The 15170-nt window shown below is 31.4% G+C and overlaps 1 protein-coding gene across 5 annotated transcripts in view; it reads right to left on the bottom strand.

Moving 5' to 3' along the window:
- LOC124540443 (zinc finger protein rotund-like) overlaps positions 1-15170 on the bottom strand; it is a 199131-nt gene that overhangs the window by 88360 nt on the left and 95601 nt on the right. For 3 of the 5 annotated variants that reach the window (XM_047118010.1, XM_047118014.1, XM_047118012.1), the window contains 2 exons: positions 9001-9121; positions 7574-7716 (listed from right to left, as the gene is read on the bottom strand). In XM_047118010.1, coding sequence (XP_046973966.1) covers positions 7574-7716; positions 9001-9121 — 264 coding nt within the window. The remainder of the gene's footprint in view (positions 1-7573; positions 7717-9000; positions 9122-15170) is intronic. The other 2 variants (XM_047118013.1, XM_047118015.1) reach the window with 1 other exon arrangement.

Genomic DNA, 15170 nt, shown 5'->3' with positions numbered 1-15170 from the left:
TAGAATGGTTTCGAATAACTTAGTACGACAATAAAATCCTTTGACATCGTTACATTTTGTTTGCTTTTCAACATTAAACTGTCATATTCATTAACCTTTTTCGATTCATCGTTAAACATATATGAACATATAACTAACTTAACTTTAAAGGTTTTATAAAATTAACTTAAACAGAAACGATCGATCATTATTACATGTACATATCGCCGTCCCCGGGGAACAAAATGATAACTGCCATTATCATCGTTTTAGTGTTTTGTCATTTTTGAGATCTTTGGCTACTAATACACCTGCTCAATTTTTTTCATAAATATTGTAGTGATACTTACGAAGTTACAAAATATTACACTACTATTCTACGATTATACTCATACCTGATATTTCAAGAACAAAAATATATTGTACTATTATCTAAATGTCTTTATATCTTACTGTAGGACAAACAACCTAACAATTATTTTCTCGTGAAAACTTCTCGACTAGCTTGTGATAAAAGCAGTTATCATTTTATTCTTGTGCAAAACAGTCTACGCGTTTCGTATAAGGTGTTTTTGTAATAATACTTTTGATGAAGAAGTTATAACTCATACCATGTTATATGTTAAAAGAGCCCAAAAGAAGGAATTTATTACGAGGAAAATGATATAGCTGAAGATTTCTCAGCGGACGAATCAGAGTATTAGTCGAGTCTACATAGAACATCAAAAATATTGCAATTCAACTGTCTATCAAGTACTGGAGGCAATTCGGATTACATAGAAAATGCAACTAAAAATTGTAAACAATATCAAAAATTTATTTATTTTAACACAAGAAATATCATAGCATCGCTATGAGTTATATGCGAAGCTCATGAAATTTCAGATAATCCTAAACCAAGACAGAATGTGTTCTTGATTTGACTCCAACTAAGATTTATAATATAAAAAAAAAAATTATCAAGGAGGTGCCAATGAATGGTTTCAAAATCAAAATGAACCATCAAAAGGAAAGATTGGAATTAATGAACATGGCATACGAGAGCAACGAGATTTTGAATGTATTCATCATCAACTGCTCATGTTCGTCCACCGCCGGACATAGGCCAATTGCGCGTATTGTGATCGTTCTCGGGCTACTCGCATCCAGCTCCTGCCAGCCGTCTTGCGTAAATCGTCACTCCACCGCGCCCGAGGACGACACTACGATTGCCGAAACGCGGTCTCCACTCTAGAACACTTTTTCCCCAACGGTTATCGGTTCTGTGATCATGTTTGTTCTGATGTGATTCCGCAGAGAAACGCTGAGCTGGTTTAAAGTCTTAAACTGGGTGACCTGAGTGCTTTGTCGTGACTTGAGTGACTACGTTTTGGCTCCGTATGTCATGACGGGTAGGAGGCACCGGTTGAAGACTATCGTCTTAAGGCATTGTAGGATCGACGATGTAAAGATTCGACGTAACATCCGAAGCGCTGCCAAACCTAGCTAAATTCTTCTATTCACCTCGTCCTCAAGGTTGTTCTACCAAACCAGTCCGAAACCCAGCCTGTTCAGGGGGTTGGAATTCGTCAAGACTTCGCGCAAGATTGACACCGGAGACCATAGATGTCTTCAATTTTCGAAACATAGGTACTTGCTTGGGGCAATTGCTACTCCATGAAAAGAAAAGAGGCGTCAATAACATGTTATTTTACTCCGATGTATGTTACGGTCAAAATAAAAACAGATTTATTTTAGTTTGATATATATTTGCCTCACAAAAGCTTGGATATTATACAACGGACAGATGTTTTGAGGTCGGCCAAGATCAAAGTGTGGATTCGATGCAATTCAATATTGAGGGTTAACTGAAACATAGAATCGAATATACTCCCGATTAAATTTATTCAATTGTTAGGAACACATGTGTTAATGGCGACAGATATAACGTCAAGGAAATGGTCAATCAAAGTTTAACAACCTAAGGGGCAGCCTAAAAAACTGGAAATATGGTAAGAGATTATTGTGGACTCAAATTATGGAAGAGAGTGTTACCCATTCACAGCAATCAGTATTAAAATACAGATATGATTTAAACATAGAACCTGTGAAGATTCAGTATAAACGAGACACCCGACAGATAGTGAGTCCAAACCCCAGCGATGTGACGGAGTTGCCAGTGCTATACATATGTGTACTAAACTTTTTCCAGTAAGCTAGGCTATGTATGATGGTTTTATGTGCGTTTCCAAGTCAGGACATATCTCAAGCATTATAACGCTCGTAACAAGTTTCTAACTCATCAGGGTAACACTGGAAGCAATGCTGATGACGAGGAAGAAGATCATAATTAATATTTCAGTTGTTGATTAAAACTGATTTATTTGATTAGGTAGTTGAGTATTGCAGTTGAGTATTAAGGTTTTTAATTAATTATATGGTTGTATTTCCTTGGTTTAATTTTGTTTTAGTAAAAAGGTATCATGAGAAAAGAAAAACTAAACGTGATAACCATATCAAAATTTTATAAGAAAAATCGATTACAGTCATTAAACATAAAATGGTAAATGAATATTTACGAGAACAAAATGATATTATTGTATTATCATTTGCATTTGTACTCTTGAAACCCTAAGAATAAAATGATATAGCTGTTGTACAATATTTGACTTTGGATAGGAAATACTGTGAATAAAATGATAACGGGCGTTAGGCAACACAGGTGATGATTGATTTTGGCTAACTTCTTATTTTTTAAATATCTCCGTTTCAACATAGGTTACAGGTTCTTGTCGTTATTAACTTAAAGCTTTTAAAAATCTAATTTTCTAAAAACTTTAAATCACGCTTCTATGTCCAGTATTTAAAAAGTTATTGACGAAAACATGTTTTTTAATTCTCCTGAAAATTTACGTTTTGTTAGTTATCTTTTTATTCCCCGGGGACGGCGATATATCTTACTAATATAGCAATATGTTTGAACGACATGATAAAATTGAACTAAAGGCAAGGTGTGTATACCTATGTGTCACTGGTTCGATTCCCAATTGTGACATCACAAAGGCCTACGCAATTTTGTATTCGAGTTTTAATTAAGCATACGGATACACGTCAGACGTTGAACATGAATTTTTTAAACTTTTTTTTTTATACGAGATTCGTATCAAAATAATTGTTTTATATTATAAGTGTTACAGTAAGTAGTCAGTAGGCATATTATTCAATACAAGATTGTACAAATGATAACAAAGGGTGGTATTAATACTTGCTGACTTCCAGGTATACATTACATACATATATAATTTTATTTCACTAACATGACTGTATTTTTAAATGTTAAAAATGTACCTACTGAATTTCTTGACAGTTGTGCTATTTAGAATCTATTTTCCGAATTGGTGGTATCTTCACTGAATATAGTTATTAAATGATGATTCAAAAGCCTACTAGAATAAAAAAAACAAACGTGGGTTTGTCCGTTAACAATTAAAAAAGGAAATGTACTTAATGCTAGTCGTATTTGCAAACTAAAAGGTCTTTTGATATAGTATAATTATTGTTTATATGGATAATAAATCAATTGGTTAGCTATTGCGGTTAGCTATGACAGACAGATATTTATTTACAAAATTAATATAACGTTACAACGCAATCCTTTTATCGGTAAGAGTCGGTAAATCATTGAAAATTTAAGCGATGTTTCGATTGGATCCTTAACCCCAGGAATCCAAAAATTTACACAAACGCAATAAGTATTGGACGATTCAACTTTTTGTCAGTCCGTCTGTCCTCAACGGCAGCCTGCATTTTTGCGATGACATTCTTCAGCTGAACTCTCGATTTTGATTAGGACCACGTGGTCTCGATGATAATCAATCCATTGTCAACTTTGTGACTCTCATGTTAAGAACGAATATTAATTGCAGCGTTGTTTGTTTTTTTTAATTAGCGAAAATAAAGGAGAAAGAATCCTTTTGTTTTGGAACTTTTTGCCTGCAATTTCAATTTGGCCCGCCAGTTGTGAAATGTTTTCGGAATTTTAATATTTTTATTTTATTTATACTTTCTATTGGCACCGATTTTCAAGGTGAAGAATTATTTCTTGTCAACAAATTACATGATGTATTTAGTATAGCTATATATATTTTTGATATATGTATATATTATTTTTAAAATGACTAGTAGCGATGGCATATTGTAAGTAATTACTAATATACCTGTATACCCCTATACTCAAACCAGAAGCTTGTGCAAGGAGTGACGACCATATCAGGATCAAGATCAGGATCGAACCTGTCACCTTGTACATCGTCCTTAAACTAACTATGTAACTTCGAATCTTTTGACATATATAATCAAAATATCTTTTTGACTTGACCTAAGATTCGAGCATATGATTCAGTATCTAATTCCACTGATACTTAATTGATAAACCTGACAGCTTACAATATTTAAGCTAACTACTAAACTGTCTTTTGATAGTGTCATTTATTAACATAACAATTAATAATATTAAATGCTTTAATATATAGAAATATGAATTAAAAATAGTTACAAATTACTTGAGAAAAAAAATGATGAATATATATTTAAAAAAAAAAAAACTGTTACTTGTCGGTGCACTGTCAATATTTAAAGATCAGTCAACACTAGAAGCTAGAACAAGATCTTGTATCGTGTAAGATTAAATGTAGCAATTAACTATTTTCATCTCTTTCTAACTCACATAATGTCATATGCAAGAAAGAGCTCGCATTATTTCGATAAAAAAAATACACTTTTAATTAATTGCGAAAGCAATGCATAATTTGTATGATTGCGTATGAGTTAGACGAGCAAAAACGAGATAGTGTCATTGATTGCAATTTGTATGTAAAGTGTAGCGTCAGAAGAAAAATTTATTATTTTTTTATATTTTTTTTATCGTTTTATAACTACTTAAGATAGAGATAGGATTTTGATTTAAAATAATAATCAATGACAAGTAAATGCAAATTTAAGAGCAAATTAATGTCAGTCTGGGTAACTTTGGCCTTCAGTAAAACATTGGCCCACACAAAGATACAACCAATCAAACAGGTCAACAGGGCAATGAATCTTTTTGTATTGTGAGTTACGAAGAGTGTCTGTTTCCTGGTAAGGTCATCAAGAGCCTGGGACAGAACCTAAAGATTTCCGTAATGCAAAAAGCTTCAGATGGGTGGAAATGGCCATCTAAACCTGATTTTCTGAATTGTAACAAAAAAGATGTTGTGAAGTATTTAGATCATGAGCAAATAGTTGTGAAAATGGGATACTACGAAATACATGATGACTTTTTATACATGGAATGGGGAAATTAACCTATAAGTTTCAGCATCTTTCACAACTACTTTCTTATGTTATTTCCTGTTGATTAAGGTATTTGTTTTCTCCTGTTACTAAGATATTGTATTTCTAATTTTAGATTTAGGTTGATTTAAGCACATTTTTTTTTAATTATTAAAAAACCTTGTTTCTCAAGGGTCAGTAAAAAAATACACTTATGTACATTTTTTAGTTAATTTTATGGCAACCCTAACCTTTCTGTTATGTTTTTATTGTCTATGGCGTAAGTTTTCTTCTTCCTAGCTCTAAATTACGAGGTTAAAGTTACCCATAATCCTGAAATTAAAACATACGTAGTGAAATCCAGATCCAGACATACATGGTACAAAGTTACCCAAGTATCCGCAAAACTTTGGCCCAGCCTAAAATCGCAAAATTTTCCTTGCCTGCATTTAACTAAAATCAAAATCAGTTGCAAATTTTACACAGCAATGGTTCAATCCCACTGATATTATATTACTTGGAGAGCAGTATACAAATTAAAACGATTATTTTCTACAAAAAGTGTCCTGACTGGGCTAAAGTTACCCCGAGTGACCTTACGAAATCGTTATAAATTCATTATTTTAATAATTTTATTAAACAATTATGTCATAAAAATCTGTGTAAGAGAAGTAGAAGTTACACAATATTTAATAGAAGTGAAGAAAATAAAAGTCGTATAATTTTTTATGCCGGCGCTACTTGTTTGACGAATTGAATTTTGATGAGTGCCTGCTGGTTCATTATCATTTCGCCTTCGAAATCGCGCCATCTTTGCCAACGTTTCGGATTATTCCATATTTGTACAATAAATGCTATTATTAATATCTCATTTGCAATATATATAAATATATATGTAATAATTTAAATGAATATAAGTATTTAACCTTTCAGTTGGATAATTATTGTAGTTCAAACGAAAGCTTCATTTATGTAAGCTATGCCAAAAAGAGCCGAGATCGCCCAGTGGTTAGAACGCGTGCATCTTAACCGATGATTGCGGGTTCAAATACAGACTTTTCATGTGATTAATTTTTGTTAATAATTCATTTCGTGCTATGTGGTGATGGAAAACATCGTGAGAAAACCTGCATGTGACTATTTTCTAGGAATTCTGCCACATATGTATCCACCAACTTGCGTTAGAGCAGCGTGGTGTAATATGCTCCAAACATTCTCCTCAAATGGAGAGGAGGCCTTAGCCCAGCAGTGGGACATTTACAGACTGTTGTACCGTATGTAATGTAATGTAATGCCAAAAATAAAAATATGTTCGATTTTAAGAAATTATCATAGTTAGACAAGATAGGTAGTGTGACAAGTAGGTTAACTACATTACATACATATATAACTCTATTTAACTAGTATGATTGTATTTTTTAAATGTTGAAAAAAGTAACTACTTTTCTTGCCGGTTCTTCTCGGTAGAATCTACTTTCGGAACCGGTGGTGGTTTCACTTAATTGTTAAACGACGATTCAAAAGTGCTTGTAAAACCAGACCGGACAACAATACTAAGTATTTATATTTGGCGGTAGAATAATTGACGTCACCCTAGACAATCTTACACAAAGGCCAAAAATCGACTAATATATGTATGTGTAATCTGTTATACTAATCAGCCGATTTCTTTAGGAAGGTGTTAGGTTAGATAACTTCTATTAAAACTCTTAAGAGTGAAGGAATTACCCTAAGCATCATCAAAACTGATGAAGTTTAGGATGTAAAGGGATGTAATTGAGAATGTAGACTCTATCGAACACGTAACCACTTCGGTGCTAGTTTGTTAAGTTTTACTTGTAAAATAATGAATCAATTAAACTGACAATCGCTAATACGTATTTTTATTATGATATAAGTTTTGTATTATGGTATTCTAGTTACTAATTATTGAAATATTAACAAAAAGACGCGTTTCGCACTACTGGAATTTCTTTTTGCTTTTGTTGTTTCACTAATATTCCTAAAACTCGAACTATCTTTATTTTATAAGAAGTGCACTTCAGACTTCTTACAGAATACCTGCACTGGGCTGTAAATAACGAATTAATGATTATAGTTAATGTCGCATACCAAGTTCTGTAATAACCGAAACTGTGTTTCGATTTGATCTTATCAAATAACTATACTGACCGAATCATTTTTATAATATGTAAAAAATCTTGCCTCAATCAACTAATATATTATATATTCAATTTATAGTAGTATAAGTATATGAAGTTTTGTAAAACATATCGGTAAATAAAAAAATAAAATTTTATGGTACCTGTGGACACATCTTGCAATGATACTTCCTCGCATGTGTGTGTAGGGGCTGTAGCTTTGTAGGCCCCTTGCCCAGGGGCTGAGGGACGACTAGCAGACCACTGCCGGTGTTTGTGCCCCCTACTGGCGACGAGGACGATGACCCTGGAGAGACAGGGGAAAGAGATTCATAAAAGATTAAATTATTTCTAATTACATATTCGTTATTTTTTATTACAATATAATTATAACTAAATACCACTAAATGTTATCATATTTTTATAGATATTTGGATTTATCGTATGCAGCAAAAACTCTGATTAACTAATATTTATCTAATTATTTTTTACATTTAATAAATATAAGTACATTGGCCGAAGTTACAAGTATATGTGTTATAAGTTTTTTTATGTTTGTTATATTGGTTGGCGGAGGAGCTTATCGGCCACCTAATAGTAAGTGGTCACCACTGCCCATAGACAATGGCGCTGTAAGAAAGATTTACCATTCCTTTCATTGCCAATGCGCCACCATCCGTGGGAATTAAGATGTTATGTCCCTTGTCCTTGTAGTTACACTGGCTCACTCATCCTTCAAACCGGAAAACAACAATACCAAGTAGGTACTGTTGTTTGGCGGTAGAATATCTGATGAGTGGGGTGGTACCTACATAATTTATAATAATATTAATATATTGGGAGGAGTTGTCGTTTCCAAATTTTATTGGATTTTGTGCTTCGTCAGGTTATGTGTAATTTTTAACATTCATTAGCTTTTATTTAACATAAAGTCGAATACCTTTCAAACTAATAGGCTCATTGGACAACAATTGCCAAATAAAATTAAACCTTAATACACGTGTTTATAGTTCATTACTGTTTGTTGGATAAAAAAAGTTACAACTTATTATATCAGCAGTCTGACAGTGAAAGTCCCATCAAAATCGAATCAGCTAATTTCTGGATTAGCCAAAACGAGCAGACAGACAACAAACATTGTAAAAATTTTTACTTTGGTATATATTATGTACCGTATATACATTCACATGCATTTAGTTAAAAGCAGTTTTGTTAACAGTAAAACTAACATAAAGGTTATATAAATTATAATATTATATAATATATCGTACCTATATGGTATATATTTAAAGTGTAATATAACCTTCTTCATTAAATGAAGCTATAAAGGAAAAATAGAACAGATTCCGATATTAGCGTTCAGTATATATCGGAACTTAAAAATAGTAAAGTTGAAAAGTATGATACTTTAAATTTCTTATTTTTAATTTAACTTTTTACTTTATCCATAAAAACGTACAATAGTTACATAAACATTCATCTATGTTAGCTAGAGGATACCTCAATGGTTTTTGCGAAAGATTTCAACTACTATTAACTAGTCTATTCGTAGACTGGACTTACTGAAATTCTATCTACTATAGATACTAACCGGACCGACCTGGTCCAAGACCTGCGCCGTACAGCATCTGGCTCATAGACTGGTGGTGGCCGAGCCTGTCGTCTGCTTTCTGATGACCACCCACAGTGCCGTCCCCTGTGCTCATCTTGGCCTGGAAAAGGGGAAAATTGATTTAGTTATTTCTTTTGTTTTAAATGTCCTAATGCTTATAACAAGAATACTATTTTTATACATAATATTATATAGAGCTGAGATCGCCCAGTGGTTAGAACGCGTGTATCTTAATCGATGATATCGGGTTCAAGCCCAGGCAAGCACCACTATATATATGTGCTTAATTTATGTTTATAATTCATCTCGTGCTCGGCGGTGAAAATCATCGTGAGGAAACCTGCATGTGTCTAATTTCATCGAATTTCTGGCACATATGCATTCCACCAACCCGCATTGCGTGGGGGAATATATTTCAAATCATAATATTGTACTTTTAATATTGTTGGTCAAATTGTTTTTGTGCAATAAATATTTGTTTTGGTTTAGTAATTGTTTAAGACAAAAAAAATGTTTTTTTTTTAAATCGTATTGTTTCATCTTGCTACGATCATTGAAATGATCCTGTAAGGACATACTCGAAACGCAACGTAGATTCGTAGACGATCGTGAAACGTCATCAAGTGACAAATAAAAATATGCGATATTGACTTCGATAATTACGAGATTTAAATGAAACAAGTATCATAATAGCATGACAGTGTAAATTAGTTTGGACATTTCAGGAATGATTCAAGCATGGAGTGTCTAAAGTTTTTACAGAATAGTTTACCGTACTTAAGTGGTATTCAGAACTCACTTTAGTTTTCACTCGAAATGCAATACTGAAAAATGAATTACATTGATACGCAAATTTGATTGCGTAAATGCTTTCAAATATTATAATTATAAAAGTCAATTTTGCATGTAACTACTTTAGATGTTCCACGATCGTGTTCTGTCAACTTACTTAAAAAACAACTTTAACATATTCTTAGAACATATTCACTGGTCGGTTTTGTATCATGATGGATTCAGCTTCATATAAAATCTTAGGGATAAAGATTTTAATCTTACAATTCTTAATCGTTATGACAATAAAACCTGTCAAAAAATCTTCCTAAATCAGGTCGATATTGATTGTTTTAAATATTTAAACCAATTTTTAATAAATTTCGGAGTAATATTTTCATTAATTCAATAATTTAAATTATTGAAGCTGGCAACTTTGCGAGTAAAACTGTTAGTGTCAAATTGGTACAAAGGTGTATCCTCCAATTCGCATTAAATGATCAATGTTATATGCTTCTCTGTCCTCTTGAGGTTATATGTCCTTTGCTTAATTCGACACTTACTTTCTGCAAAGTAACAACTTTTTATTAATATTCTATAAATATTATTTTAACTTAACGCTAGTGTTACCTCAGCATAACACGTTAAAGACAACAAAAGTGGTTTTATATCTTTTTTAATTATGAAATGATTACAAACGTAATGAGCTGATTATTAATCCAATTTCATAATTATAGAATTTTTATTCCCCCAATACTTACAAAATAATACGATACTTTAGTATTGAATATTGAATATTAACACTGATTAAGCAGTATCATAATTCATGCTCCTAAATGACATCCAACCCTTAAATTATTAAGGGAAGTGTCCGCTAAACATTAAATAGGGTGATAGTGTAAGATATGGTCACTTTGTCAAACACTGCACGCGCTTGAGTTATAGACGGTGGTCAAATAAATCATTGGTGAAGGTAGATTTGGGGTTTTTGTTCAAGTTTGCTTTCAAATTCGAAGTTCTATTGTGAATTATGATTTCTATTGATTTGTTTATCACTTTTTGTGATTTCAGTGACTCAAATTAATTAGTGATATCCAAATATGAATACAGTCTAATAATTTAAATTGAAATTTAAATATAGAATTTAAGTTGCAGTGGTGTGCGTTTCAATTTGAATGTAGAATATGTATTCTATATTTATTTAAATTTATTGATAGAAAACGCATTGATCGTCATAACAATGTAACATACGTACAGTAAATTGCGTTCGACTTGTGCCCGTGATTAATCCTTAATCACCTGTATTAAGGATTAGGATAGAAGTTTGTGAGATATTACTTTTTGGAATAGGACAGCTATTTTTCTTTGACAAAAATTATTTTTATATAATAAAGACTAAAAATATGAAACTAAAATATACTTTAATTAAGTAAGCATCTGAAGCGTTTTAGAATAGTCATTTGACGAGATCAATGTAAAACCTTTTTGGGTTGTTGATTCTATTGAGATGAATATATTACAACTAGATATCGCTCGCGATTTCTTGTTGATTGTGTTGATTATCATGTTAGGCAAAAAAGTAGCCTATGCTTGGAGTTCAAATTTGCTTCGTACCAAATTTCATTTCAAATACGATTCATTGGTTTAGTTTCGTAAAAGCACGACAGACAGACACAGTTACTTTCACATTTATAATATTATAGATTTAAACAATATTAAAATTTACTTTAAATAATAAGTACAAAATATATTGTCACCGTCGTTATGCAATTCAAACCCCTTCGTACGTAAATTTAGATAAGGACTCCTCAGCGGGCAGTCCTGAACTAATATTTTAGCGTAGTTTATACGAACACTCGTAATTAAGCGTGACCACGTGCCAAATCGCGTGTAAGTAATGTATTATGGTCGGACCGTATAAGTTATTGAAATCTCCTACTCAGTAGGAATTGATGTTGTAACTTCGGTAACCAAATCAATGCAAATATGTGAGTGGTCCACACTTTCCAAATCTATAATAATCGCTGATAATCAGTCCTACTTTTAACCTTTAGTTTAGATCGTAGTTAGGATATCCTTTCATCAGATATTCTACCGAAAAATAACAGTATTGTTGTGTTCCGGTTTGAAGGATGAGTATGCCAGTGTAACTAAAGGCACAAGGGACAGAATTTAATTGTCTTGAAGCAAGCTTAAGAGCTAAAGGAAGAACATACGCTACTTTTTATGTTTGACACATAACGCCGCGGGCAATATTAGTTTAATATAAAGCTACAAATAATTCAGAATAATAATTAAATAATATATTACTTATATACAATTTAATTATATACATGGTGTACTCCACATCTATATGTTTATATATTTATTTATGAACTAATTTTGTATGGAACAATACAATTGAGTGAAACAGATATTGCTTTTTACTATTTGAATTTGGAATAATAGTTTACTAAAAGTAAAATAAAGTAACTTAAACGAAAATAATAGATATATTTAATTATATTTGATACTGTTATTTTAGCGGTAATTCTGATAAATATGTACTTTTATGTAATTAATTTGATAAGCTTAATTAATTTCAATTCGTGGTATTAATAAGAAATATCATCTATCTCTCTCTAACAATTTGATTATCTATGATTTTAACTAATGTCCAATTATTTTCAATGACAGGATATCGAGAAACCTGTTATACATAGAACAAATTAATTAATAAGTTTTAATACTTAATTTAATTTACCGTATGTGTATTTGATATTTATCAATCATTAGAATTATATTAATATATTTTTGTACGAAAATATAATATTAAAATAGACGTGCCTTCTTGTACTTGCATATCAAATGAAATAAATTTTATCTAAGTTAACTTCACAATGAAGCGTTTTTGAATCTTCGATAATTAAATGCTACCACCTTTTCGGAAATTAGCCTCTGGCGAGAAGAAACGGCAAGAAACTTGCGTCATTGCTCTTTTATATAAAAAGTTTTATTTATCAATTTAGTCTTAATAAAATAACTTTATTGTAGATTTATATAGTAAGCAAGATCCATCCATACATTATCGTCAAAAATATTAACTTAGAACTTGAGAAAAAGTTCAGGAATAATTTATATATACGCTATAAATAATATCCCGGATATAGACTATGTTAAGTAAGAATTATTCAAAAACTAATGTCGTTATATGTACATTATATAATTTAAAAATCTCTTAGCTTACGAGAGATATTTTTAATAACATGATATACATATACCTACATATATTTTTGCTTTTAGTTTCGAAAATTAATGAATTTCAAGTACATATTTTAAGAAAACTTTTATTAATTAGACATGCAAGTATTATTTGTTAAAGGATTATATGGAAAAAAGTGTGGATTTAGAACTGATGATCTTTGATTTCTATGCTGTATAACTTGTTGTATTTAATATTCTGAACTGATTGACAGACAAGAAAAAAAATTGTGAGATTCATGCCGGTTCTTTTAGAGAATCTACATTAAGAATCAGTGGTAGCATTAAATTTAATTTAATCCTGTAAAAAAACGGTAATTTGATTCCAAAGTGCTCGTAAAATCATATCTGATTAGTAGATATGATTTTACGAGGATATTTTGATTTTGAAATAAATTAAAACTAAACAATTTAACTATTCCATCAAATTAATTATCCTATACACAATACAAATACACATAATATGCACGTTAAAATAGTATTTATAAACTTGACCAAACAAATAATAAATCACTAACTATTCGGGTCCCAAAACCGATGGGTTATTCGTTGCAAATTAATTTCAAGATAACGCCCGACGCAGGACGTGAAATTTAATTTAAGTGATCACATCCGCAGTTTAGGGTTAGAGTATTACATGTAGTCATTACTTTAAAATGGCGGCCAAAGTATAAATAAGGTTCTACTTAAAAGTATTGCATAATACGTTTAAGTATAAACAAAGGAGCCGCTTCTCGAACATAAAAAAGTTTGTATTTGTTTTTTTTTTTTATTTTAAGTATATTCAAGTTCTAAATTTGAAAGTTTAACGAGCTTCGGTATAGCTTGGTTCAATACCTGCTGTGTCGCAACTTCTAATTCGATTTTTAAATTTGTAATTTTGTATACAGATTAATGAATGAATTTTGTAACTAATATTATGATTTAATTAACTAGTTTATGTCTGATGTTCAAGCTGATTTGGAATTAGTATATTTGCAATAATTCTCTATACAGATGTTGTATGCAATAGAGGCAAGATTCTCGTTAGTATTGAATTGGTTAAGACCTCCGTTTTAAGTTTCTTCGAATCATATTCAATAACGATATCGAGCGCTCAAAACCTTTCCGGCTTAAAGTTTAAATTACATTCAACTACAGGGTATAGATCGCGTTATTCAACGAGAAATACTTTTACAGAATGTCGTAAAAGAAAAATAACTTGCGTCAACGTCCGGACTCGCTGAAAATTCTTTAGAACAGCGCCATCTATCGTCGTTAATAGCGAGTTTTGACGTAAACTGCCCCGCCGGTAACAAACAGTCGTGTTTTTCCGACCCACATAGCAATTTTAGGGTTATATAGCTAAGTTTTGAGGTTTTATGTTATGGGTGATAAGATTTATATTTTATTGGGATATGTTTGTACAGGTTTTATTTTTAAATTTGGAATCTTTTGTCCATAGACGAAAACAATTGAGCAAAGAATTGGATTGCATATTTACTGTCAATTCGAATTAATCTGCTTTCTTGTAAAATATTAATATTCAATATATTTATGTCTTATATTTAATGACTTCTATGTAATCACACATACAGATTCTTGCAATTGTGTTTAACATACACATCTTCATTTTTGGTAATAACGACAATACGGTCCAAGTGTACGCACTCAAATAGACATTTGTATTTTAATGTACTTTATTTATTATATCTATTTTATGAAAGAAAGTATGAAATATATAATAAAGAAGTATCGGGTTAGTAACGAACATATTTCCTTATTTCTACTGTAATACTTTATTTGTCTCCTGTGTGTTTTGGAAGAAATATCTACAAGGGATAAATATGGCTTTCTTAATTATTTAGTGTTAAGGTTTTGCGTAAGCTGGTCTGAGTTTTTATTATCATATTATGGTTCTGGGAATCTTTCAAATGCGATGTGTGGATGGTACCTACTCAGATGGACTTAAGCCCTAACCCTAAGCCTTAGACAAAGCCCTATCACCAAGAACACTTTTCATCACAAATGTCTATGATCAATTACATATTAAATAAATGAACAAACTTGGCAAATTCATATTGATTTGTTGTGGATATAACTGATCCACAGATTTGTTGCAATGAGTACTAAAAATCTCCAGAAAGTCCAGATGGAGG

This window comes from Vanessa cardui, chromosome 25 (genome assembly GCF_905220365.1).
Source record: "Vanessa cardui chromosome 25, ilVanCard2.1, whole genome shotgun sequence".
Classification (NCBI taxonomy): domain Eukaryota; kingdom Metazoa; phylum Arthropoda; class Insecta; order Lepidoptera; family Nymphalidae; genus Vanessa; species Vanessa cardui.
Note: the sequence above shows the minus strand (reverse complement) of the source record. Positions and strands in the feature narration are given on the sequence as shown.